At 42.2% G+C, this 27,855-nt stretch overlaps 3 protein-coding genes across 4 annotated transcripts in view; all 3 read left to right on the top strand.

Moving 5' to 3' along the window:
• ZNF670 (zinc finger protein 670) overlaps nucleotides 1–16,179 on the top strand; it is a 30,361-nt gene extending 14,182 nt beyond the window's left edge. Inside the window, exons 2-4 of the mRNA XM_032136261.2 lie at nucleotides 13,378–13,504; nucleotides 14,042–14,102; nucleotides 14,485–16,179. Coding sequence (XP_031992152.1) covers nucleotides 13,378–13,504; nucleotides 14,042–14,102; nucleotides 14,485–15,463 — 1,167 coding nt within the window. The 3' untranslated portion in view covers nucleotides 15,464–16,179. The remainder of the gene's footprint in view (nucleotides 1–13,377; nucleotides 13,505–14,041; nucleotides 14,103–14,484) is intronic.
• Nucleotides 1–27,855, top strand: part of AHCTF1 (AT-hook containing transcription factor 1) — a 254,423-nt gene that overhangs the window by 48,726 nt on the left and 177,842 nt on the right. The gene's annotated exons all lie outside the window — the stretch shown is intronic.
• Nucleotides 25,868–27,855, top strand: part of ZNF695 (zinc finger protein 695) — a 31,589-nt gene continuing 29,601 nt past the window's right edge. For both annotated transcript variants that reach the window (XM_058430673.1, XM_058430672.1), the window contains exon 1: nucleotides 25,868–26,007. Coding sequence is in view for 1 of the 2 variants with exons in the window: in XM_058430672.1 (XP_058286655.1) it covers nucleotides 26,005–26,007 (3 nt within the window). In the remaining variant the exon portion in view is untranslated. The remainder of the gene's footprint in view (nucleotides 26,008–27,855) is intronic.

The raw sequence follows: 27,855 nt of genomic DNA, 5'->3' as shown, positions 1-27,855 counted from the left end.
TTTTTTTTTTTTTTTTGAGACGGAGTCTCACTCTGTCGCCCAGGCTGGAGTGCAGTGGCGCGATCTCGGTTCACTGCAAGCTCCGCCTCCCGGGTTCACGCTATTCTCCTGCCTTAGCCTCCCGAGTAGCTGGGAGTACAGGCGCCTGCCACCACGCCCGGCTAATTTTTTGTATTTTTTTAGTAGAGACAGGGTTTCACCATGTTAGCCAGGATGGTCTCGATCTCCTGACCTGATGATCCACCCGCCTCGGCCTCCCAAAGTACTGGGATTACAGGTGTGAGCCACCACGCCGGCCTGAACTTTATAATAATTTCAACTGAGCATGAACTTTCCTGGGCAAAATCTGGGGGTTGTTGAAAGGGAAGTGCAGATAGGGGGACAGAAGTCACAGCAGATGGGATGGAGTGGGGCCTAAAAGCCCTACTTGCATTCTCAGTGGGGAGGCTTGTAGCCTGGGGCAAGATCTCAGCCCTGCTGACTGGCTTCCTGCATATAAGCCTGGGTGCTGGTGGTGAGACATGGTGAGAGTGAGACTGGCTTTTCTGGCTGCAAGGGAACTGGGTGAGGCCTGTCACTGCTGGCTTTCTCCCACTTCCCTGGCAGCCTGTATGATACAGCAGAGGCAGCCATAGTACCCCTGGAAACAACTCCATTGGCCTGAATACCACACCACCATCTCCCACAGTGGCCTCAGCAAGCTTCTCCCAAGGAGAGTCTGAGCTCAGACACACCTAACCTTGCCCCAGCCTGATGGTTCTTCGCTACCCATGTTGGTAGCCAAAGACAAAAGACATACTTTTTTGGGAACTCTATGACCCCACCCATTACCTGAGAAACCTGAAACTTATTCAGGTGACCTTAGGGCAAGCTGGTATCCCCCTATATTACCGCAGCTGATGCTCTCTTGAGAGTGCCACCTCCTGGCTGGTGGCCAACCAATGCAAGCCATTACAGCAACTCATAACAGAATGACCCTGCTCCAAGAAAGCAGCAAACAACTGCTAATTCCACCACCTGTAACATCCTGGCTAACCACAGGTTCTGAGTCTGTCCACATGAGAAGTTCATTGCTAGCATAATTAGCATTCAAGAAAAACAATGCACCAAAAAACAAAAAACAACAACAACAACAAAAAACTACAACCAAGGACCCTCAGAGAGTCCACCTGACTCCCCTGCTACATCCAATGAAGCAGGTATTGGTATCCAGGCCAAGAGACCTGAAGAGATCACATCACAGGACTCTTTGCAGACACTCCCCAGTACCAGCCCAGAGTCCAGCACCTCCAATGGGTGGCTTGACCTAGAAGAGCCATAACAGTCACTGCCTTCTGGGTCTCAGGAAGCCCATCCCTAGGGAAAGGGGGAGGGCACCACATCAAGGCATCACCCTGTGAGACAGCAGAATCTGAACCACAGTCCTTGAGCCTCAGATCTTTCCTCTGACATAGTCTACCCAAATGAGAAGGAACCAGAAAAACAATTCAGGTAATATGACAAAATAAAGTTCTTTAACACCCTCAAAAATCACACAAGCTCCCCAGCAGTGGATGCAAACTAAGAAGAAATCTGAATTGCCAGGAAAAGAATTTAGAAGGTTGATTATTAAGCTACTCGTGGAGGCACCAGAGAAAGGTGGAAACCAATTTAAGGGAATTACAAAAAAAAAAAAAAAAAATACAGGATATGGCCAAAAAAATCTCCAAACACGTATCATCAATAAAAAACAATCACAACTTCTGGAAATGAATGACACACTTAGAGAACTGTGAAGTAAACTGGAAAGTTTCAACAATAGAAGTGAACATGTGTAAGAAAGAACTTCAGAGCTTGAAGACAAGGCTTTCAAATTAACTCGATTTGTAGCAAAACAAAAAAAAAATGAAAAAAGAACAAAGCCTCTGAAGCTAGCAATAATTGGTGTTTCTCAGGAAGAAGAGTACTAAAATTTTGGAATTCTTATTTGAGGAAATAATTGAGGAAAACTTCTCTGGCCTTGCTAGAAGTCTAGACATCCAAATAGAAGAAGCTCAAAGAACACCTGGAAAATGTATCACAAAAAGATAATCACCTAGATGCCTATTCATCAGGTTATCTAAAATCAAGAAGAAGGAAAGAATCTGAAGACCTGTGAGGCAAAAGCATCAGGTAACCTAGGAAGGAAAACCTATCAGATTACAGCAGATTTTTCAGCAGAAACCCAACAAGCTAAAAGAGATTGGGGTTCTATCTTTAGCCTCCTTCAGCAAAATAATTGTCAGCCAAGAATTTTGTATCCAGTGAAACTGAGCTTCATAAATGAAGGAAAGATAAAATTATTTTCAGACAAGCAAATACTGAGAATTCACCACTACCAAACCAGCACTACAACTGCTAAAAGGAGTTTTTTTTTTTTTTTGAGGCGGAGTCTCGCTCTATCGCCCAGGCTGGAGTCTCCTGCCTCAGCCTCCCAAGTAGCTGGGACTACAGGCGCCCGCCACCATGGCCAGCTAATTTTTTGTATTTTTAGTAGAGATGGGGTTTCACTGTGTTAGCCAGGATGGTCTCAATCTCCTGACCTCGTGATCCACCCGCCTCGGCCTCCCAAAGTGCTGGGATTACAGGCGTGAGCCACCGTGCCCTGCCTAAAGGAGTTCTAAATCATGAAACAAAACCTCAAAAAATACACCAAAATAGAACCTCCTTAAAGTATAAACCTCACAGGACCTATAAAACAATAACACAATGAAAAAAAAAACCCACCAAGGTATTCAGGCAGCAACTAGCAGCATGATTCGTAGAAGAGTACCTTAAATCTCAATGCTGACGTTGAATGTAAATGACCTAAATGTCTTCACTTAAAAGATACAGAATGGCAGAATGGATAAGAATTCACCACTGGGCATAGTGGCGCATGCCTGTAATCCCAACACTTTGGGGGCCGAAGCAGGCAGATCACGAGGTCAGGAGTTCAACACCAGCCTGGCCAATATGGTGAAACCTCATCTCTGCTCAAAATACAAAAATTAGTTGGGCATGGTGGTGCATGCCTGTAGTCCCAGCTATTAGGGCGGCTGAGGCAGGAGGATCGCTTGAACCTGGGAGATGGAGGTTGCAGTGAGCTGAGATGGCACCACTGCACTCCAGCCTGGGTGACAGAGTGAGACTCTGTCTGAAAAAAAAAAAAAAAAAAAGAAAAAGAAAAGAATTCACCAACCAAGTATCAGCTGTCTTCAAGAGACTCACCTGACACATAAGGACTCACATAAATCTAAGGTAAAGAGGTGGAAAAAGATACTCCATGCAAATGGACACCAAAAGGGAGCCGCGGTAGCTATTCTTCTATCAGACAAAACAAACTTTAAAGCAACAGCAATTAAAAGAGAGAAAGAGGAGCATTATGTAATGATAAAAAGACTAGTCCAACAAGAAAATATCACAGTCTTAAGTCTATATGCATCTAACACTGGAGCTCCCAAATTTATAGAACAATTACTACTAGACCTAAAAATGAGATAGATGGCAACACAATAACAGTGGGGGACTTCGATACTCCACTGACAGCACTAGACAGGTCAAGACAGAAAGCCAACAAAAAAAACAATGGTCTTGACTATATCATAGAACAAATGGACTTAACAGATATTTACAGAATATTCTACTCAACAATTGCAGTGTATACATGCTGTTCATCAGCACATGGAACATTCTTGAAGATATACCATGTGATAGGCTACAAAACAAGTCTCAATAAATTTAAGAAAAAATCATATCAAGTACCCTCTTAGACCACAATGGAGTATAATTGGAAATCAACTCCAAAAGGAACACTCAAAACCATGCAAATACATGGAAATTAAATAATCTGCTCCCGAATGACTGATTGTTGGGTCAACAATGAAATCAAGATAGAAATTTAAACATTTTTTGAACAGAATGATGCTAGTGACACAACCTATCAAAACCTCTGAGATACAGCAAAGGTGGTGCTAAGACAAAAGTTTGTATCATTAAATGCCTACATTAAAAAGTCTGAACGAGGCCAGGCGTGGTGGCTCAAGCCTGTAATCCCAGCACTTTGGGAGGCCGAGGTGGGCGGATCACGAGGTCAGGAGATCGAGACCATCCTGGCTAACACGGTGAAACCCCGTCTCTACTAAAAATACAAAAAATTAGCCGGGCATGTTGGCGGGCGCCTGTAGTCCCAGCTACTCGGGAGGCTGAGGCAGGAGAATGGCATGGACCCAGGAGGTGGAGGTTGCGGTGAGCCGAGATCGCGCCACTGCACTCCAGCCTGGGGGACAGAGGAAGACTCCGTCTCAAAAAAAAAAAAAAGTCTGAACGAGTAGGAATAGACCATCTAAGGTCACAGCTGAAAGAACTAGAGAAACAATAACAAACCAAATCCAAACCCAGCAGAATAAAAGAAGTAACAAAGATCGGAGCAAAACTAAATGAAATTGAAACAAACAAAAAATACAAAAGATAAATGAAACAAAAAGCTGGTTATTTGAAAAGATAAACAAAATTTATATACCATTAGTGAGATTAACCAAGAAAAGAAGAGAGAAGATCTAAATAAGCTCAATTAGAAATGAAATAGGAGGGCCGGGCATGGTGCCTCATGCCTGTAATCCCAGCACTTTGGGAAGCTGAGGTGGGCAGGTCGTGAGGTCAGGAGTTCAAGACCAGCTAAAAATACAAAAATTAGCTGGGCATGGTGACGCATTCCTGTAATTCCAGGTACTCAAGAGGCTGAGGCGGGGGAATCACAACCTGGGAGGTGGAGGTTGCAGTGAGCTGAGATCACGCCACTGCACTGCAGCCTGGGTGATAGAGTGAGACTCCATCTCAAAAAAAAAAAAAAAAAGAAAAAAGGGAAATGAAACAGGAGATATTACGAACAATACAACAGAAATACAAAAGATAGACTAAGGCTACTTTCAACAGCTTCGTGTGCCCAAACTGGAAAACCTAGAGGAGATTTATGAATTCCTGGAATTATGAAACTCTCCTAGATTAAATGAGAAATAAATAGAAACTCTAAACAGACCAATAGCAAGGAGCGGCATTGAGATGGTGATATGATTTGACTGTGTCCCCACCCAATATCTCACCTTGAATTGAGAGACCAGGTGGAAGTAATTGTTCTCACGAAACCTGATGGTTTGATGAGTGTTTGGCAAGTTTCTCCTTCAGTCATTCTTTTTCCTACCACCATGTGAAGAAGGTGCCTTGCTTCCCCTTCGCCTTCTGCCATGATTGTATTTCCTGAGGCCTCCCCAGCCATGTGGAACTGTCAGTCAATTAAACTTCTTTCCCTTACAAATTACTCAGTCTCAGGTATTTTCTTATAGCAATGTGAGAATGGACTAATACAGTAAATTGATACTGTAGAGAGTGGGGTGGTGTTGCCAGGCGTGGTGGCTCACGCCTGTAATCCCAGCACTTTGGGAGGCCAAGGTGGGCGGATCATGAGGTCAGGAGATCGAGACCATCCTGTTTAACACGATGAAACCCCGTCTCTACTAAAAATACAAAAAAATTAGCCGGGCGTGATGGTGGGCGCCTGTAGTCCCAGCTACTCGGGAGGCTGAGGCAGGAGAATGGCGTGAACCCGGGAGGCGGAGCTTGCAGTGAGCCGAGATCACACCACGGCACTCCAGCCTGGGCGACAGAGCGAGACTCCGTCTCAAAAAAAAAAAGCGAGACTCCGTCTCAAAAAAAAAAAAAAAAAAAAAAAGAGAGAGTGGGGCGGTGCTGTAAAGATACCTGAATATGTGGAAGTTACTTTGGAACTGGATAACAGACAGAGGTTGGAACAGTTTGGAGGGCTCAGAAGGAGACAGGAAGATGTGGGTAAGTTTGGAACTTTCTAGAGACTTGTTAAATGGCTTTGACCAAAATGCTGATAGTGATATGGACAGTTAAGTCCAGGCTGAGGTGGTTTCAGATGGAAATGAGGATTTTCTTTGGAACTGAAGCAAAGGTGACTCTTGCTATACTTTAGCAAAGAGACTGGCAGCATTTTGCCCCTGCCCTAGAGATCTGCAGAACTTTGAAACTGAGAGAGATGATTTAGGGTATCTGGGAGAGGAAATTTCTAAGGAGCAAAGCATTCAAGAGGTGACTTGGGTGCTCTTAAAAGCATTCAGTTTTATGCATTCAAAAAAAGGTAGTTTGGAATTGAAACTTATGTTTAAAAGGGAAGCAGAGCATAAAAGTTTGGAAAATTTTCAGCCTGACGATGCGATAGAAAAGAAAACCCATTTTCTGAGGAAAAATTTAAACCAGCTGCAGAAATTTATATAAGTAATGAGGAGCCAAATGTTAATTGCCAAGACAATGGGGAAAATGTCTTTAGGACATGTCAGAGGTCTGCACGGCAGTCCCTCCCATCACAGGCTTGGAGGCATAGGAGAAAAAAATGGTTTCATGATCGGGGCCCCAGGGCCTTGCTGCTTTTTGTAGTCTTGGGACATGGTGCTATGTCCTAGCTGTGGCTAAAAGAGACCAATGTACAGCTCAGGCCATTGCTTCAGAGGGTTCAAGCCCCAAGTCTTGGCAGCTTTCACTTGGTGTTGGGCCTGTGGGTACAGAAAAATTAAAAACTAAGGTTTGGGAACCTTCGCCACGATTTCAGAGGATGTGTGGAAATGCCCGGACATCTAGGCAGAAGTTTGCTGCAGTGGCCTAGCCCACATGGAGAACCTATGCTAAGGCAGTGTGGAAGGGAGATGTGGGATTGGAATCCCCACACAAAGCCAAGTTAAGAATCGAGGTTTGGGAGCCTCTGCCACAATTTCAGAGGATGTATGGAAATACACGGACATCTAGGCAGAAGTTTGCTGCAGTGGTGTAGGCCACATAGAGAATCTATGCTAAGGCAGCGTGGAAGGGAAATGTGGGGTTGGAATTCCCACACAAAGCTCCCATTGTGGCACTGCCTAGTGGAGCTGTGAGAAGAGAGCCACCATCCTGCAGACCCAGCATGGCAGATCCACTGACAGCTTACAGTATGTACCTGGAACAGTCACAGACAATGCCACGTTGTGAAAGCAGCCAGGAATGGGGCTGTACCCTGCAAAGCCATAGGGGTGGAGCTGCCAAAGGCCATGGGAGCCCACTTCTTGCATCAGCATGACCTGGATGCGAGACATGGAGTCAAAGGAGATCATTTTGGAGCATTAAGATTTTATTGCCCCACTGGATTTTGGACTTGCATGGGGCCTGTAGCCCCTTTGTTTTGGCTCATTTCTCCCATTTAGAACAGGTGTATTTACCCAATGCCTCTACCCCCATTTTATATAGGTAGTACCTAACTTCCTTTTGATGTGACAGGCTCATAGATGGAAGGAACTTGCCTTCAGTTAGATGAGATTTTGGACTAGGACTTAAGGATTAATGCTGGAATGAGTTAAGATTGGGGGTTTGTTAGAAAGGCATGATGGAAGTAAAACTGTCACTGTTCGTTGATGATAATCATATACCTCGAAAATCCTAGAGACTCACCCAGAAAGCTCCTATATCTGATAAATAAATTCATTAAAGTTTCAGGATACAAAATCAATGTACACAAATTGTAGCACTGCTGTACACCAACAGTGACCATGCTGAGAATCAAATCAAGAATTCAACCTTTTTTGGCCGGGTGTGGTGGCTCATGCCCTAATCCCAGCACTTTTGGAGGCCAAGGCGGGTGGATCACAAGGTCAGGAGATGGAGAGCATCCTGGCTAACATGGTGAAACCCCGTCTCTACTAAAAATACAAAAAACAAAATTAGCTGGGCGTGGTGGTGGGTGCCTGTAGTCCCAGCTACTCGGGAGGCTGAGGCAGGAGAATGGTGTGAACCTGGGAGGCGGAGCTTGCAGTGAGCTGAGATCATGCCACTGCACTCCAGCCTGGGCGACAGAGCAAGACTCTGTCTCAAAAAAAAAAAAAAAAAAAAAAAGAACTCAGCCTTTTTGACAGCTGAAAGAACAAAACAAAACAAAAACCGTGGGGATATAATACCTAACCAAGGAAGTGAAAGACCTCTACAAGAAAAACTACAAAACATGGTTGAAAGAAATTACAGGTGACACAAACAAATGGAAACGCATCCCATGATCATGGATGGGTCTAATCGGTATTGTGAAAATGTCCATACTGCCAAAAGCAGTCTACACATTCAATGCAATTTCCATCAAAATAGCATTAGCATTCTTCACAGAAGTAGAAAAAACAATTCTAAAACTCATATGGAACCAAAAAAGAGGTCACATAGCCAAAGAAAGATGAAGTAAAAAGAACAAATCTGGAGGCATCACATTACCCAACTTCAAACTGTACTACAAGGCTGTAGTCACAACGGCTTGGTACTTTTATAAAAGTAGGCACATAGACTGATGGAACAGAATAGAAAACTCAGAAATGAAGCCAAATACTTAGAGCCAACTGGTTTTCTACAAACCAAACAAAAACATAAAGTGGGGAAAGGACACCCTATTCAACAAATGATAGGCCAGGCACGGTGGCTCATGCCTGTAATCCCAGCACTTTGGGAGGCCAAGGCAGGTGGATCACCTGAGGTCAGGAGTTCGAGACCAGCCTGACCAACATGGAGAAACCCTGTCTCTACTAAAAATACAAAATTAGCTGGGTGTGGTGGCGAGTGCCTGTAATCCCAGCTACTTGGGAAGCTGAGGCAGGAAAATTGCTTGAACCTGGGAGGTGGAGGTTGCAGTGAGAGAAGATCATCCCATTGCACTCCAGCCTGGCAACAAAAGCAAAACTCTGCCTCAAAAAAAAAAATGGTGCTGGGATAATTGGCAACCCACATGTAGAAGAATGGGACTGCATCTTCTTCTTTCTCCTTAAAAATCAACTCAAGATGGATTAAACACTTAAATTTATGATATAGAACTATCAAAATTCTAGAAGATCGCATCAGAAAAACTTTTCTAGACCTTGGCTTGGGCAGAGTTCATTACCAAGAATCCCAAAACAAATGCAACAAAACAAAGATAGATGGGACTTAATTAAACTAAAAAGCTTCTGCACAGCAAAAGAAATAATCAGCAGAGTAAACAGACAACCCACAGAGTGGGAGACAATCTTCACACTCTGTGCATCTGGTAAGGTACTGATACCCAGAATCTACAAGAAACTCTAATCAGCAAGAAAAAAAAAACAAATAATCTTACCAAAGTAGGCAAAGGATATGAATAGACAATTAGATATACAGATGGCCGACAAGCGTATTAAAAAATACTCAACATCACTAATTATCAAGGAAATGCAGATCAAAACCACAGTGCGATACCATTTTACTCCAGCAAGAATTTGCCAAAATTGAGAAATAAAAAAAAATAGATGTTGCTGTGGATGTGGTTAAAAAGGGAACACTTCTACACTGCTGGTGGGAATGTAAACTAGTACAGCCACTATGGAAAACTGTGGCGATTCCTTACAAAACTAAAAGTAGATGTATCATTTGATCCAGCAATCCCACCATGGGGTATCTACCCAGAGGAAAAGAAATTATATGAATAAAAGACACTTCTACACACACGTTTATAGCAGCACAATTCTCAATTGCAAAAATATGGAACCAGCCCAGATGCCCATCAGTCATTGAGTGGAGACACACACACACACACACACACACACACACACCCCACTCCATGGAATACTAAGCCATAGAAGGAACAAATAATGGCATTTGCAGCAACCTGGGTGGAATTGGAGACCATTATTCTATGTGAAGTAACTCAGGAATGGAAAACCAAACATTGTATGTTCTCATTTGTAAGTGAGAGCTAAGCTACGAGGATGCAAAGGCATAAGAATGATGTAATGGGCCAGGCGCGGTGGCTCACACCTGTAATCCCAGCACTTTGGGAGGCCAAGGCGGGCGGATCACGAGGTCAGGAGATCGACACCATCCTGGCTGACACGGTGAAACCCCGTCTCTACTAAAAATACAAAAAACTAGCCAGGCGTCGTGGTAGGTACCTGTAGTCCCAGCTACTCGGGAGGCTGAGGCAGGAGAATGGCGTGAACCTGGGAGGTGGAGCTTGCAGTGAGCCAAGATCATGCCACTGCACTCCAGCCTGGGTGACAGAGCAAGACTCCGTCTCAAAAAAAAAAAAAAAACACCACCTTAAAAGTCCTGACCTAATGGATCCACAAGTGTCAATTTTCTGAGTAATAATTTCCTGCCCTCTCCAAACACATCTCTGCCCATGACCATCGCACTTAGTACCACTAGCAGAATGTTCAGATATTGCCCACCACCGTGTGGTTCTGTCTTCTCTTGCAATGACTTGCTAATCAGTTCTTCCGCCTGGTATCTGGTGTGTACTTTAGCTGCTTGCTGAGCAGCTAGCACTGTGAGCTGTGCTGCTCGATTTACTTATTTCTGTGAAATCTGTAAATCACGACTCAGATCACGTTATAAGGCAAAGAAACATAAAAATTGTTTTCTTTTACATTTTAATTTTTAAGTTTTCTATTATGAAATACAGTAAGAATGAGTAAAACATTTGTCAAGAGTTTTAGTAATAATAGTTGAAGCAACTTGGAAATTATAATTAAAATTCTTAACTGGGCCTCGTACAGTCATTAAGAGTTTTCTGGTGGTTCCCACCTAGACTTATCTCTTAGTTGACTACTGTTGTGATTCTTTGGCTGCTTTTTTGCATTTTTATCATCTGTAATTTTTCAGTTCCATTTTGCTTTACTTGAACTTTCTATAAATGAGTATGAATGGAATTAAAACAAAAAGGTTTATTGGTGATTTCCTTGTGTCAGTATGTTTCACACATGCTAGTGCCTGAGGCTGTGGACCATTTAATTCAGCTGTCCATTCTAATGATTCTGATGTTAGGGCTTTTTCAAGTGTATTTTTTTGCTTTTTGGAAAAATAATGCTCCTATAATTTTATGCCACATCTCCAAGTGCAAATGCACAGTAAATTCTCTGAACATTTTAGAAAAATTAATGGGCTACACATTGTGGTATGTTCACATTAGAGCAATGGAGAGTATCAGTTAACTCCTTCCTTCGTGAGTAACCTGTTTGCCATGGCTGTCATCACATGGATTGATTTTTTTTCTTCTAGTCAATTTCAAATGTCATGTACCTATTTTCTATTTTCTCATTACCAAGGAAGTTGACTATTTAAAAAAATAGATAGTCTTTCATCTTCTTTTAAGTATGCTTTGCTTGTTTTCTCACTTTTAAATCGTGTTCATTTTTACACTTCATAATAATTCTTTTATATTGCATGTATTACAGTTTTTTTCCCACTGCTTTTTGCCTTTTAATTTCCTGAATATCAATATATGTGAATTTGTCAGTTCCTTTGTTTTTTCTATTTAAATGAATTCTGCCCATTTTTCTGTCCAAAAATACCCCTATTTTCCTTCGAAGTCTGAACATATTTTAGTTTTATCTTTCACATTTGAAATAAAGAACTTGATTATTGTTCATGGAATAGAGGGGAATGCAGTGTACTTTTTCAGTTAGTACCAGTTTACTCTACTGTATGTTTTAAGGTGCTTTTGATTTCTTCCACTATTCTGGAATGCTCTGTCATTAATGAACTTTACATGTAAAATTCCTGCTTACAGGCCAGGCAGTGGCTCATGCCTGTAATCCCAGCACTTTGGGAGGCCGAGGCGGGCGGATTATCTGAGGTCAGGAGTTCAAGATCAGCCTGGGCAACACGGTGAAAACCCCATCTCTACTAAAAATACAAAATTAGCCAGGTGTAGTGACACATGCCTGTAATCCCAGCTACTCGGGAGGCCGAGGCAGGAGAATCGCTTGAACCTGGGAGGCAGCAGAGGATGTGGTGAGCCGAGATCATGCCATTGCACTCCAGCCTGGGCAATAAGAGTAAATCTCCGTCTCACCAAAAATAAATAAATAAATAAAATTTAAAAAAATAAAAAAAATTCCTGCTTATTTAAAACTTTTTTCCCTTTTGGACTATTTGTTTATCTCCATGTTAATACTGTCCTGAATATTATAGTTTGAAAATTTCTGATACATGGTAAGGAAGCCATTGCCCTATTGTTTGGAAGACTTTGACAATTCTTAGACACTTTTTTTTTTTATTAGGTTTGGAAAAGTAGTTTTCAGTTGCTAATAAAGTGTCTGCTTTGGGAATTGATGGAATTTCTTAAGGCTATTTCAAAGAGGTGATATCTTGATGACATTGAGTTTCTTAGCACATGTACTATCTTTCCACTTACTCCATTGCACTTTGTTGTTATCCAATAGAAATTTTAAAATTGTTTTGTTTGTGTTATTAAAGATAAATTATCAGTCTTATTTACAACTGGATTTAATTTGGTCTGGAGTAAACTACTTGCAAGCCTCCAAATATTTTCTTATTATAATCACGTTGATGCCTCATTTCTCCAGTTAACAAGTTGTAACAGCATATGAGAAATATTGTTTACCAAGAATGCTCATTAGAGACTTAATACTCAGAGTGTTTTTCAGAGCTGATCCCCTAGGTACCACTGCAAGAATGGAGTAAAGTAGTAGGCTTTCAGAAACAAAACAAAACTGGAGTTCAGCGAATAATATACTGTTTGCATAAGATTGTTTACATATTGTGAACCACTCACTTAGGGTGATGAGATCCGTCAAAAAAATCTATTTTCTCACTCCAAAAGGTCAGGCTTTGTGAGCAGGTATTTCTAAGGATATGTAGTCTTAAGACTTAATACTAACTGTTATACACAACAGATAGCATGATTTTGTTATGAGAGGCCCTCAAGATAAAATCTACGCATAGAAATTAGGGGTGACCTCATTTCTTACAGCACAGTTTATTCCCTGCACCTGCCAATGAGACAGGTGTTCCTACTCTGCTGTTGACTTTCTGAATAGTTTCTTTTTTTTTTTTTTTTTTTTTTGAGACAGAGTCTCGCTCTGTCTCCCAGGCTGGAGTGCAGTGGCGCAATCTCGGCTCACTGCAAGCTCCGCCTCCTGGGTTCACACCATTCTCCTGCCTCACCCTCTCCGAGTAGCTGGGACTACAGGCGCCCACCACCACGCCCGGCTAATTTTTTTGTATTTTTAGTAGAGACGGGGTTTCACCGTGTTAGCCAAGATGGTCTCGATCTCCTGACCTCGTGATCCACCCGCCTCGGCCTCCCAAAGTGCTGGGATTACAGGCGTGAGCCACCGTGCCCGGCCCAATAGTTTCATTTTAGCATGAAGAATGTTGAGTGGGAAGCAGTAAGTGCAGACAGAGAGTAAAGTTCTGATGACCAGGTCATGGAAGAAATGTTTGAAGTCTGCAGAATTATGTTACAATTTTATAAGATGAGTATAGATTCTTAGTACTGTCTGTCTAAGCCATCCTCCTCTCCACATATGTGTGATATTCTAGGATTCAGTGTCATTTGAAGATGTGGCTGTGGCCTTTACCCAGGAGGAGTGGGCTTTGCTGGATCCTTCTCAAAAGAATCTCTATAGAGATGTGATGCAAGAAATCTTCAGGAACCTGGCTTCCGTAGGTAAGAATAACAACACTTTTTCATGTAGTTGATTAGAAAACAAGTGTTTTGGCTGGGCGCGGCGGCTCACACCTGTAATCCCAGCACTTTGGGAGGCCGAGGCGGGTGAATCGCCTGAGGTCAGGAGTTCAAGACCAGCCTGGCCAACATGGTGAAACCCCATCTCTACTAAAAAAAATACAAAAATTAGCCAGGCATGGTAGCAAGCGCCTGTAATCCCAGCTACTTGGGAGGCTGAGACAGGTTAATTGCTGGAACCTGGGAAGTGGAGGTTGCAGTGAGCCGAGATTGAGCCACTGCACTCCAGCCTGGGCAACAAAGAAACAATCTGTCTCCAAAAAAAAAAAAAAAGAAAGAAAAAAGAGAAGAAAAAGAAAACAAGCGTTTCTTGGTTATGAATGTTTCCTGATTTGGCGTGTGGAAAGGGAGTACTTTGGTGAAAAAAATTAGACATGGTCACAGTGTATAGTGAACCTTGAATCTAGCAGTTTTTAAAGTTTCTAATCATTTGAATAATCTTTTGGTTGTACATTTTAGGAAACAAATCAGAAGACCAGAATATCCAAGATGACTTCAAAAATCCTGGGAGAAATCTAAGGTAATTTGCATTCACAAGAGCAAAAAATGCCCCTTGAGGGAATCTTAGCATGTCGTAAGTTTTTAAACAGACAAAACAAATAAGAACCACTAGAAATTTTTTTTTTCCAGAAAAGTCTTAGCAAAAAATACACCTGAATGTAACATCAATGTTCAATATTTTCAGAATATTTTACTTGGAAACACCACTAAGATACTGTACATGTGACTTACCACAGTTATAATAATGATAATAGTTATGGGGGACCCCTATCTTATAGTAATTAGTTTATTTGCTTTAAAACAATTTAGACATGGCAAGAAACTTGGATTTTCCATGGTATTAGTAGCAATGTAAACCATGAATAAATGTACCATGAATGATGTGTTTATCATTTTTGCAGCAGTCATGTGGTAGAGAGACTGTTTGAAATTAAAGAAGGCAGTCAATATGGAGAAACCTTCAGCCAGGATTCAAATTTGAATCTGAATAAGAAAGTTTCTACTGGAGTAAAGCCGTGTGAATGCAGTGTGTGCGGAAAAGTCTTCATATGTCATTCAGCCCTTCATAGGCACATCCTATCTCACACTGGAAACAAGCTATTTGAGTGTGAGGAATGTCCAGAGAAGTTATATCATTGCAAACAATGTGGGAAAGCCTTTATCTCTCTCACCAGTGTTGACAGACACATGGTAGTACACAGTAGTAATGGGCCTTACAAGGGTCCAGTGTATGAGAAGCCTTTTGATTTTCCTAGTGTATTTCAAATGCCTCAGAGCACTTACACTGGAGAGAAAATATATAAATGTAAACATTGTGATAAAGCCTTCAGTTATTCAAGTTATCTTCATGAACATGAAAGAACTCATACTGGAGAGAAACCCTATGCATGTAAGACATGTGGTAAATCATTCACTTTTTCCAGTTCTCTTCGCCAACATGAAAGATCTCATACTGGAGAGAAACCCTATGAATGTAAGGAATGTGGCAAAGCCTTCAGTCGTTCCACTTACTTGGGAATACATGAAAGAACGCACACTGGAGAAAAACCCTATGAATGTATAAAATGTGGCAAAGCCTTTAGATGTTCCAGAGTCCTCAGAGTCCATGAAAGGACTCACAGTGGAGAAAAGCCCTATGAATGTAAACAATGTGGTAAAGCCTTCAAATATTCCAGTAACCTATGCGAGCATGAAAGAACTCACACTGGAGTGAAACCTTATGGATGTAAGGAATGTGGTAAGTCATTTACTTCTTCCAGTGCCCTTCGAAGCCATGAAAGGACTCATACTGGAGAAAAACCCTATGAGTGTAAGAAATGTGGTAAAGCCTTCAGTTGTTCCAGTTCCCTTCGAAAGCATGAAAGAGCTTATATGTGGTAAAAAAAAAACAACAACAACAACAAAACACCTCTGTGAATGTAAGAAGTGTGTTAAAGCTTTCAGTTATTCTAGTTTCGTTAGAACACGTGAAAAAATTAAAAACTCACACTAGAGAGAAACCTAACATATGTAAGGAAGATTAGAATATATGCAATTTTCCTAGTTCCCTTCTAAAACTTAGAAGAACCCATCCTGGGAAAGAACGTCATAAAATATGAAAAATGTGTTAAAACACTTTATTTTCCCAGTCGCTTTCAAATATATTTTTATCAGTGGTTCATTGTTAAAGAAGGTGTCTATACTTTATAGATTTTCAATTTTTTGCAAGGAATCATGGAGCTGAGAATTTCATAGATACTTTATAAGCCATAGTGCATGAGCTTAATAGACTGTGTTTTGTTTCTCGTCAGTTAACATAATTTTTGTCTATTCATTTAAAAATTTGTTGGATCCCTAGACTAAGATGAAATGTATTTCTAATAGTAGGCAATTTTAATTTTCATGTAGTTGTTTAATTGTTCTCTAATTAATGGACTATTGAAAAATTAGTTCTTGTTAATTGTTGGAAATTTCTTACTGATCTTATGTGGGACGTTTTGGTTATTCCTCCCCCATTTTATACATATGTGTGTGTGTGTATATATATATATATATTTATTCTACCTTTTTATGGGAAAACTACTTTTTTGTTGTAAAGATTTTCTTCATTTTCTTTGCTAATAAAGAGTTGTTATTAATTTGCATGTATGTGAATTTTATATAGTCTAATGTACATTATTATTTTCATTTTCTTTCCTTTATTCTTTGTCATTATTTTTGGCTGTTATTTGCATAGTTCACTTTTTAAAATACTGTTATGTTTTTAGAGAGGGTCTCACTCTGTCAGCTAGGCTGAAGTGTAGTGGTATAGTCATAGCTCGCTGCAGCCTCAAACTCCTGGGTTCAAGTGATTCTCCTACCTTAGCCTCCTATGTAGCTGGAGCTACAGACACATGCTGCCATGCTCAACTAATTATATAATTTAAAAAAATTTTTATAGAGATGGGATCTCACTATATTGTCTAGGCCGGTCTTGAATTCCTGGCCTCAAGCTATCCTCCTGCCTCAGCCTCTCTACATGTTGGGGTTACTGACATGAGCTACCACACCTGGCCCACTTTTTACTTTGAATTAAGAAGAGAGAACTGTGATTGGACAGTATGCTTGTCTAATCTGAGTGTGAAAGCATTCAGTCTCACCATCAAGTATATTGCAGATTTTTCATAAATATTCCCAAACAGACTCAGGAAGTTTTCTTGTGTTTTTTATTTATTGTTTCATGGTAAAGGAGTGTTGAACTCTTATGACATGTTTTTTTCTGCGTCTATTGAGATGATTTGTGGTTTTTGGCATTCTATTGATAGTCTATTCCAGTAACTGGCTTTCAGATTTAAGTATATTATGGTTATCTGGGTGAAATTTGCCTTCATCATGGAATGTAAGTATTTTATCTACAGGTTGAACATCTGTAAACCCCGGATTCCAATACCACATCTGAAATGCTCTGAAGTCAAAAACTGTTTGAGCACCAGTCTTATGCTCAACAGAAATGCTCATTAGAGGATTTTTGATTTTTGGATTAGGGATGCTCACCCAGTAAGTTTTCTGCAAATATTCCAAAAATGTTAAAAGTCGGAAATCCAAAGCACTTCTGTTCTCCAGTATTTCAGATAAGAAACACTCAACCCATATTGATAATGTTCAATTTTCCAGTGTATTGTTGGGGCCTTTTGCATTTATAGTCGAATTGGTGTGCCCTAGTATACCATATAGTATAGCATTATCTAGTATATATAGCATATCTACATGTATACTTATATGTGTACAAGTAGCTATATAATACGTAGTACAGTACAGTTTTGTAAGTATGAATTATGCATAGTTTATATTATGTGTAGTTAGCACTACAATAAATTGTATATTACAGGATTATGGCATTGTAACATACTACTTTGATCTTATCCGTCTGTAGTCTAACATATTTCAGTTGCCTACCATTCCACAGATGCATTTAAATAAACCAGTTGCATCGTTGTGAGAACCAAGGAGCATCTCACGTTTTTGATACTACAAAGCCTTCCCCTTACACCCTGTTTGTTGTATCTGCTTCCTAGTGCAAGTCTTGTGTGGACCAGCCTCATTTACAGTACCCTTTTTCTTCTGTCTATGAGTGTTTGTAACTAATAACTGCTCTCAGTCTTATCTGTACAGTCATGGGTGTCACATGTTTTCCCAGTAGTCTTAGGGTCCTAATTTTTCCTGTCACCAATGAGACTGTGAAAACAATTGGCATTACCAACAGAATGAACCAACCATGACTGATGATATCTTTTCAGCTTTAACTACCTGCTTTTGTCTAACTGGTTCCATAATATAACAGAAGTCACCTGAATTAGAACCAGCAATTGATGGACTTTCACTTTGGTCTACACAGCGCTTTGTGTTATCAGCTGTTGCCACCTCGTCCCACAGTAAAACTCTCAACTCCTAGACATGATTGGTTAACTGGCCATTCCCCAGGAGGATGTATGTTCCACCTTGACCTGTGTTTGGCAGGCAGTTTCCAAGGTACTTCACATTGAGGCAGTGACCTAGCACCTTCACCACTGGGTTCTTTATTCCCGATTATCAAAAGTCAGACTACTGCTCTGTGGTAACTGCATCTCATTTGGTTACCATCACTGGATGCTTGGAGTAGCCATGTGAACATTATTACTGTACACACTTGGGACAGCTCCAGGGATTTTGTGTGTGTGAAGTTGCAGAAAGGAAGAATGTCCCCATGCTGGGGAGAATTAAGCATGTCACCTAATTGTCTAACAAGATGACTTGTGCAAGACTAGTGGCCTTGAGTGTTTTCTTGTGCTACTGCTTTTATGTGCATTCTTCTGATGAGGTGCAGATCCATGGTGCCTCATGGTCCAGGCACTGATGAGTCAAAAGGGGAAGAAGCATTTGGCATTAGCCTCTTTCATTGCAGAACCTCTATCTAGTATATGGGCTTCTTTTAGCACTACTGATCAGCATGCCAAAGGCCTAACCTTGCAACCTAGATGGCCTTAGTCAAAATGACCTTACTGTATGTTGCTAACACCAGCAAGATTGAATGGCACTCACTGGAGGATTAGGTGGTCTTCAGTGTGGGTTGATGGACTCCTGAACTGTTTGCTTTAACCGCACAGATTGCCCACACTACCGATAAATCAAATGCTGCTACTTTGCATGAGAAGAATTAAAAGATAGCTGGAAGCAGCTTTTATAGAAAGAAGAGAAAAGCAGTCATGTGTCATGCTGTGGTCCAGAAACCTAATAGCAGATGGGCCACTAGGACACTGAAATTTCCATACTGCTACTGCCTATGTTTCTATCACAACAAATATCCTGATCCCTCACTGTTAAGGATTGAGAACTGTCCTCCAAGTTATATTGGACTGGTCCAGTTCTACCCTCTTTCTTACTTGTAGTTCTCAAGAATAAGTGTGGAATGTTCTGGGAACGCAGCATCCTGAAATCAGGAGAGAATGGTAGAACAGCCCAGACTTAACAGTCTTCACAAGAAATACAATGTCTCAACACTTTTGGTCGGTGAGTCAGGTGATCCTGGGCTATAAAACCTGGGCTGGGCTATTTTCTGGAGTCCTTAACTGTGTTGCAAGTGGGGCACATGCAGTCAAAATTCCATCCTTCCAGGCAACTTCTCTGAACCTCAGGGGACCACATCACACTGGATTTTAGACTTCTCATCTTCTTTGATGCCTTTATAAGTAATAAAATGTAATAGGTGCATGAATGTGTTCTCCCTCATCATCCTTAGACAAGCTGATAACAGTACACAGTGAACCTGCTTTGGGGATAAACAACCATGGCACCCATATGACACAGCAAAGGAGTTAATTCAAACATAAACCCAGAATTCTTTTTTTTCCTCCAAGACGGAGTCTCACTCTGTTGCCCAGGCTGGAGTGCAGTGGCGTGATCTCGGCTCACTGCAAGCTCCACCTCCCGGGTTCACGCCATTCTTGCCTCTTGCCTCCTGAGTAGCTGGGACTACAGGCGCCCGCCACCACGCCCGGCTAATTTTTTGTATTTTTTGTAGAGAAGGGGTTTCACCGTGTTAGCCAGGATGGTCTCGATCTCCTAACCTCGTGATCTGCCCGCCTCACCTCCCAAAGTCCTGGGATTACAGGCATGAGCCACTGTGCCCAGCCAAACCCCCACAACACAACTATTACCTTGTAGGGGACATGCAACAATGACGATGTTGGTTTTAGCCTTTCTGGAGGAATACATTTATAAATATGGATAGGGTACACAGGCATTCACCCACTGGCCTCAAAGGAGCTCCTACCCAAGAGAAAAAGTTTTACAGTTTGACCCGATTGGGAATCTGAAGTTTACTAAATAATATATACAAGTAGATAATTGGGTGCTGATTGGGTTTTATGCTTCTGCAAAATGGCCTGTGAATTAATTTAAAAATCTGTTGAAATGCATCAATTGGGAAACCTTCCCATGTCCTTAATCAATACAGGTTACAAAAGAATTATACCTGTGATGCCACAAAAGTTAACTATGGTTCCCCTGTGATCTTAGAGGGAATTACTGTATATAAAACAGGTATGCTATCTTTTAATCAAAAAACAAGTATCACGTAGCCTAAATTATCCGTAGTCATAGCACCCATTGTGCTGTAATAGACCATAGTTGACATGGATCCCCTGATCCAATGAGTAATACAGTTGTTTGCTACTTCTACATGTTCTTGACAAAGTGGGAGCCCCTGAACCCCACTAGTTAGAATAAGTTAACGTGGTTGAACATAAGTTTTTCTGAAGGTTACTAGGTAGATACTGATTCCATTTCACTAATAGATACAGTATTATCTCCTTTTGTGGGTTTTGGTGGATTGTGCCAGAAGGAATTGGTTCCATTATTCTGGGTTATCATATTCATGAGAATAGAGCTGTCTATAGTATTCTTTTTTTTTTTTTTTTTTTTGAGATGGAGTCTCGCTTTTTCACCCAGGCTGAAGTGCAGTGGCATGATCTTGACTCACTGCAAGCTCCGCCTCCTGGGTTCACGCCATTCTCCTGCCTCAGTCTCCCGAGTAGCTGGGACTACAGGCACCCACCACCACGCCCAGCTAATTTTTGTGTATTTTTAGTAGAGACGGGGTTTCACCGTGGTCTCGATCTCCTGACCTCGTGATCCGCCCACTTCAGCCTCCCAAAGTGCTGGGATTACAGGTGTGAGCCAACGTGCCTGGAAGTATTTTTTTTTTAATCCTATTAATGCCTATGGGGTCAGCAATGCTGGTCTGTCATTCATTTTTTATATTCATCTTATTTTAAATCTTTTTTTCTTGGTTATCCTGACTTAATATTTATTAATTTTATTAATCTTTTCAAACAACCAGTTTTCGTTCTATTTATTTTCCTCTGTTGATTTTCTATTTTCAATCTCATTTATTTGCAGTGCAATTGTTTAGATTTTTCTTTTGAATAATTTAGGTTTATTTTGCTCTTCCTTTAGTGTCTTAAGGTGGAATATTATTGATTTTATTTTTTAAATATTTGCATTCAGTGCTATAAATTTCAAAGCACTGCTTTCACCACATCCCAGAAATTTTGACAAGGTCTATTTTCACTTTCAATACATTTAAAATACTTAACTAAATTTTAAAAGAACATATTTTTACTATGGATCTTAACATGAGTTATAATTCAGTTTTGGTAGCAAAAGATTAGAAACCATTTTTAAGTGTCTTTCTAAATAGTTGCATAGCCTGATCATTACACACAGCTATATAAAAATAAGCAGCAGTGCCAAGACCAGCTCAGTCGGGGAGACCCTAATAACCCAGCAGCGCTAGAAGAATTAAAGACACACAGAAATATAGAGGTGTGAAGTGGGAAATCAGGGGTCTCAGAGCCTTTAGAGCTGAGAGCCCCAAACAGAGACTTACCCACATATTTATTAACAGCAAGCCAGTCATTAGCGTTGTTTTTATAGATATTAAATTAACTAAAAGTATCTCTTATGGGAAATGAAGGGATGGGCTGAATTAAAGGAATAGGTTGGGCTAGTTAACTGCAGCAGGAGCACATCCTTAAGGCACAGATAACTCATGCTATTGTTTGTGGCTTAAGAACACCTTTAAGTGGTTTTCCGCCCTGGGCGGGCCAGGTGTTCCTTGCCCTTATTCCCGTAAACCCACAACCTTCCAGCACGGGCGTTAGGGCCATTATGAATATGTCACAGTGCTGCAGAGATTCCGTTGATGGCCAGTTTTGGGGCCAGTTTATGGCCAATTGGGTGTGTTGGCATATGCCTGTAGTCCCAGCTACTCAGGAGAGTGAAGTGGGAGGTTCAGTTGAGCCCAGGAGGTTGAGGCTGCAGTGAGCCAAGATTGTACTACTTCACTCCAGCCTGGGTGAAACAGTAAGACCCTGCTTAAATAAATAAATAAATAAATAAATAAATAAATAAATAAGCAAAGCAAATCTACCAGGTTTCCTTTGCTAACACCCATTAAATGGCCATTATCAAGCAAATAAAGAACCCACAAATGTTCTCTAGGATGTGGAGAAACTGAGACCCCTGTGCACTGCTGGTAGGGAAATATTGATCCAGCTACTACAAAAAATAGTATGGAAGTTTCTCTTTTTTTTTTTTTAGAGACAGAGTTTTGCTCTGTTGCCCAGGCTGGAGTGCAATGGTGCGATCTTGGCTCACTGCAACCTCTGCGTCCGATGTTCAAGTGATTCTCCTGCCTCAGTCTCCCTATAGATGGGATTACAGGCACATGCCACCACACCCGGCTAATTTTTGTATTTTTAGTAGAGATGGGATTTCACCATGTTGGCCAGGCTGGTCTCGAACTCCTGACCTCAGGTGATCTGCCCGCCTCAGCCTCCCAAAGTGCTGGGATTACAGGTGTGAGCCACCGCACCTGGCCATATGGAGGTTTCTCAAACGGAATTATTATATGATACAGCGATTCCACTTCTGGGTATTTATCCAAAATATGCAAAGCAGGACCTGAAAAACTTACCTGCACACCCATGTTTATTGCAGGAATATTCATGAAAGCAGAAAGGTGGAAGCAACCCAAGTGTTCTTTGATGAATGAATGCATAAAGAGAATGTGGCATATGGCCAGGCATGGTGGCTCTCGCCTGTAATCTCAGCACTTTGAGAGGCTAAGGGGCAGAAACTCATGCAATTCAAAGCAAACCAATAATGAAGATGATGATAATAATAGCAACAACCTGACCAGGCACAGTGGCTCACGCCTGTAATCCCAGCACTTTGGGAGGCCAAGGCAGGCCGATCGCGAGGTCAGGAGATCAAGACCATCCTGGCTAACATGGTGAAACCCCGTCTCTACTAAAAATGCAAAAAAATTATCTGGGCATGGTGGCATGCGCCTGTAGTCCCATCTACTCGGGAGGCTGAGGCAGGAGAATCGCTTGAACCCAGAAGGTGGAGGTTGCAGTGAGCTGAGATCACGCCACTGCACTCCAGCCTGAGTGACAGAGCAAGACTCCATATCAAAAAAGAAAATAGTAACAACCCATTAAAAAATATGAAAAAGATTGAGTATTTTTCCCAAAGAAGACATACAAATGGCCAACAGGTATAGAAAAAGGTACTCAACATCACCAATCATCCCACTAAAAACACACGTCAGTCAAATTCTAAAAAGGAATTACATTAAATATAACAAGTATTTGTACAAGAATATTTATAGATCTTTTGTCCATAAAAATCCAAAATAGGAAACAACCCAAATGTCCATCAACAGAAAAATGGTTCCGCAAACTGTAGAGCGGATATTCATGCAACAGAATACTACCCAGAGTACAATGACACAAGCCACTGAAGCACACGCCCTGACTGCATCTCACAAGCTGGGTATATGAGACAAAGTGGAATAAAATGCGTATTGTATGGTTTCAGGCAAAAATGAACCTAGAGTGAAAATAAATCAACACAGCCTCTGAAAGTAGAAAAAAACTGCCCGGGAAGAAATATGAGGAAATTTTCTGAGAATGATGAAAATTATTCCATTCTTAAAAGGCGTGAAGCTTATATGGGTATATTTTATTTTTAAAAAACTGTACATTTAAGATTTGTGCCTTTCAACGTGTGTACATCTGACCTCATGCAAAAAAAAAAAAAAAAAAACTAAAAAAATACAGCAGTGGGTGCAGAATGGGTTGAAGTATAGATGAAACAACAATGGCACAAGATGAGTAGTTCTTGAATCAGGGTGACAGGTCTATTATACTATTTCGTTTATTTTGTATATGGCTAAAATTTTCTGTGATAAAACGCTTGTATAAAAAGGCAAAAGTGATGTACAATGTTAGCTCTTAAGATCTTTAAATGAGATGAGCCAGGTGTGGTGGTTGTGTGCCTGTAGTCCCAACTACTGAGTTGGCTGAGGTAGGAGGATTGCTAGAGCACCTTCAGCCTGGGTGACAGGGTTACACTCTGTCTCAAAAAAAGAAAAAAAAATTGGCCGGGTGCAGTGGCTCACGCCTGGAATCCCAGCACTTTGGGAGGCCAAGGCGGGTGGATCACCTGAGGTCAGGAGTTCGAGACCAGCCTGGCCAATATGGTAAAGCCCTGATTCTACTAAAAATACAAAAATTAGCCGGGTGTGGTGGCAGACGCCTGTAATTCCAGCTACTCGGGAGGCTGAGGCAGCAGAATCGCTCGAACCCGGGAGGTGGAGGTTGCAGTGAGTCAAGATCGTGCCATTGCACTCCAGCCTGGGGGACAAGAGCGAGACTTCGTCTCAAAAATAATAATAATAATAATAATAATAATAATAATAATCTTAGTTACCACTGGGGAGGTAGATAAGGGAGAGAGATAGTAATTGTTGGGATATGAGTGATGCTGGTTCTATTTCTTGGTTATACAACTGTATTTGCTTTGTAATAACTCACAGAGCTTTACATGAATGCTTTGTATTTTTTTGTATGTGTGTTGTATATCAAAAAATTATTATATATTTTTACATAAATCCTAACTTAGAATCTCAGAGTAACAGTAGTGTTTTATTTTGTTTGAAGTGAGACACACTCACCCATGATACCATCAAATGGCTTTGAATATTCTGAGCTATTTGTTCCTGTTGTAACCCTTGGGTAACCCCCTAGGTCTTTTCAGTTTTACTCCAATTTGGAAAGTGGAATGGTTTCAATCTGGGGGGATGCAACTTTTTCCCAGCAAAGTCCTCTCCCCACGGTGATGTTCACCAAGGCCAGGACAGCTAGTCCAGTGCCCTGTGCATGGCAGGGCAGTTGTAGAACTGGGCTGAATCAGAAACAAAATTAGTAGCAACCACTGGTTCAAAGGAAGAGATGCATTAACTGTGCATGAATTCCATATGTGTTGTGAGGGTTTGCCCCATGGCCAGTCTAGGGTTTAGGTCTTAGAAAATAGCTTTACCCTGTTAAAAACCAAAGAATGACTTCAAGACATACCCAGCTGTTTGGCTAAATTTCTGCAGGAGAAAATGTCTTCACAGCCGATTTTTTTTTTTTTTTTTGAGATGGAGTTTTGCTCTTATTACCCAAGCTGGAGTGCAATGGCGTGATCTCGGCTTACTGTAATCTCCGCTTCCCGGGCTCACGCGATTCTCCTGCCTCAGCCTCCTGGGTAGCTGGGATTACAGACTACCACCACCACTCCTGGCTAATTTTTTTTTTATATTTTTAGCAAAGACGGGGTTTCGCCATATTGGCCAGGCTGGTGTTGAACTCGTGGCCTCAGGTGATCCTCCTTCCTCAGCCTCCCCAAGTCCTGGGATTACAGGCATGAGCCACCTCGACCCACCAGATCCTAGAAAATTTTAAATGACACACGTGGCTCAACTTTTATTTATATTGTACATTGCTGCCTGAGAGGATTGCCTCACTTTCCACAGCTCAGGCTGCCTGGTCAAAAGACCAGAGGCCAGGAAGGTTATGGAATCGGAAACTTTAAAATAATTATCATTTATTGTTTCTATTTGTGAAATATACGTGTGTGTCTGTGTGTGTGTGTGTGTGTAAAACTTATGAATGGATAAAATCTTATATACAAGGTTAAATGCAATTGTCCCCCAGGCAGGTGGGTCCAGGTCGCAGTGCCCTGAGGAATGTCGTCTCAAAAGGGCTGCACCCAAAAACCCGTCACTCTTGTTTCATTCGTCCCAGTGTCTGATTGCACCTCCTGTCACTCAAGACCTGAGGGGGTGGGGCCTGGAGCTCCATCCAATCAGCGGCGCTAGTGTGAGAACTGTCCAATCAGGCGTGCAGCCAGAGAGGAAGGGGCGGCCTTGGGGATCTGGCGGGGCCTTTGTCTCCTTGCGGCCGGCGGGGTGCTGGGTTTCCGTCTGCTGCCTCTCGAGAGTCCCGGGTGACTGCCGCAGGCCCCATCGCCCTGTGGCCTGCAGGTACTGCGAGATCCATAGGGAGGACGCTGGGACCCCCAAAAGGTGGGGAATGGTGAGTGTGCGGAGCAGGGTGTCCCGAGAAGGGAGAGGGGTGGTTGGAATCGGTCGGAATTGGCTGGAACCGGCGCTGCCGGCCCCGGGCCTCCCCGCGGTCGGCTCCGGAGTGTGCGGCCGAGTCCCGCTGGCGCAGCTCGGCCCTCAGTCCCGTCCCGCGCAGGTGGGGGCCGAGCCGGCAGCGGGATCCCGGCCGCTGGGTGACTGTCCGGGCTCTGCCTGGTGACTTCGGCACGGCCCAGAGCCCTCCCGGGGCAGCCCCGCGCCCGCAGCGCCGCGTCTGCGTGGATTGTGCTATGATGACGGTGGGGTCGTCGGGAGAGTCCCGACTCCCGTGAAAGGTTCCCGAGTGGGAGGAGCTGTGGTCTGTGGGTTCCTTTCTCCTCTTTTTTTTTTTTTTTGAGACGGAGTCTCGCCCTGTCGCCAGGCTGGAGTTCAGTGGCTCGATCTCGGCTCACCACAACCTCTGCCTCCCGGGTTCAAGCGATTCTCCTACCTCAGCCTCCCGAGTAGCTGGGATTACAGGCGCGCACCACCACGCCCAGCTAATTTTTGTATTTTTATTAGAGACGGGGATTTCACCATGTTGACCAAGATGGCCTCGATCTCTTGACCTCGTGATCCGCCCGCCTCGGCCTCCCAAAGTGCTGGAATTACAGGCGTGAGCCACCGCGCCCAGTCTCCTTTCTCCTCTTAAAAAAATAAATTGGAGCACCTTTAAAATGTTAAGGAGTTTATTCCAGCAAACAGTGATTTATGAATCTGGAAGCCCCTAGCCCTGGTTTGGGCTAAACTTGAAGGGAAGGCCTTCATAAGGGGCACGAGGAAGCAACCACGTTTAATAATTGAACCGTTACAATTATGCAGTCACCTTATCTGGACTGTTCAGGTTGAAATTTCCTGATTATGTAATAAGCGATGTATTAGCATTTGGTGGTTGGTTAAGCCTACGTTTTGTTTTTCTCCAAGTTTGTAATTTACAAGAAATTCATCTAAGTTAGCTGGGATTCCTTAGATAGAATCCCAGGACATCAAAGCCACTCAGTCTAATTGCCTGCCATTTAATTATTCTAACACTCCACAGAGGAGCTGGTTTTCTCAGCATTTTTCAAATGTATGGCAAGCAGGACCTCAAATCCAGGATTCTGTTCCCCCAGCCTGTTTTAGGGCCTGAAGGAAATCTTGTTTCCAGTTCCTTTTCTACATTCCCAAGTGCTAACTTCGTCTCTCCAAACACAACATTATCAACTATTTCTCCTTTTTTTTTTTTTTTTTTTGGAGACGAAGCCTCACTCTGTTGCCCAAGCTGAAGTGCAGTGGCACAATCTCGGCTCACTGCAACCTCCACCTGCCGGGTTCAAGCGATTCTCCTGCGTCAGCCTCCTGAGTAGCTGGGACTCCAGGCAGGCGCCACCATGCCCAGCTAATTTTTGTATTTTTAGTAGAGACGGGATTTCACTATGTTGGCCAGGCTGGTCTGGAACTCGTGTTCAAGCGATTCTCCTGCCTCAGCCTCCCGAGTAGCTAAGGCCACAGGCGCCTGCCAGCACGCCTGGCTAATTTTTGGTATTTTTTGTAGAGATGGGGTTTCACCATGTTAGCCAGAATGGTCTTGATCTCCTGACCTTGTGATCCACCTGGCTCGGCCTCCGAAAGTCCTGGGATTACAGGCGTGAGCCACCACGCCTGGCCATGCGTGGCTTTTTAAAAAATATTTTCTTTCTGTTCTGAACATTTCACATGGGAAGAAAGCAGAGAATGATCACTTGACACTCTGCTGTAAAATCTTTGCTCAGCTAGTGTCCTGGACAGTTTTTTTGATGTTTGCTGTTCATAGTTTGAGGTC

Source organism: Hylobates moloch, unplaced genomic scaffold (genome assembly GCF_009828535.3).
Source record: "Hylobates moloch isolate HMO894 unplaced genomic scaffold, HMol_V3 SCAFFOLD_18, whole genome shotgun sequence".
Taxonomy (NCBI): domain Eukaryota; kingdom Metazoa; phylum Chordata; class Mammalia; order Primates; family Hylobatidae; genus Hylobates; species Hylobates moloch.
This window is presented reverse-complemented; position numbering and strand designations above follow the sequence as displayed.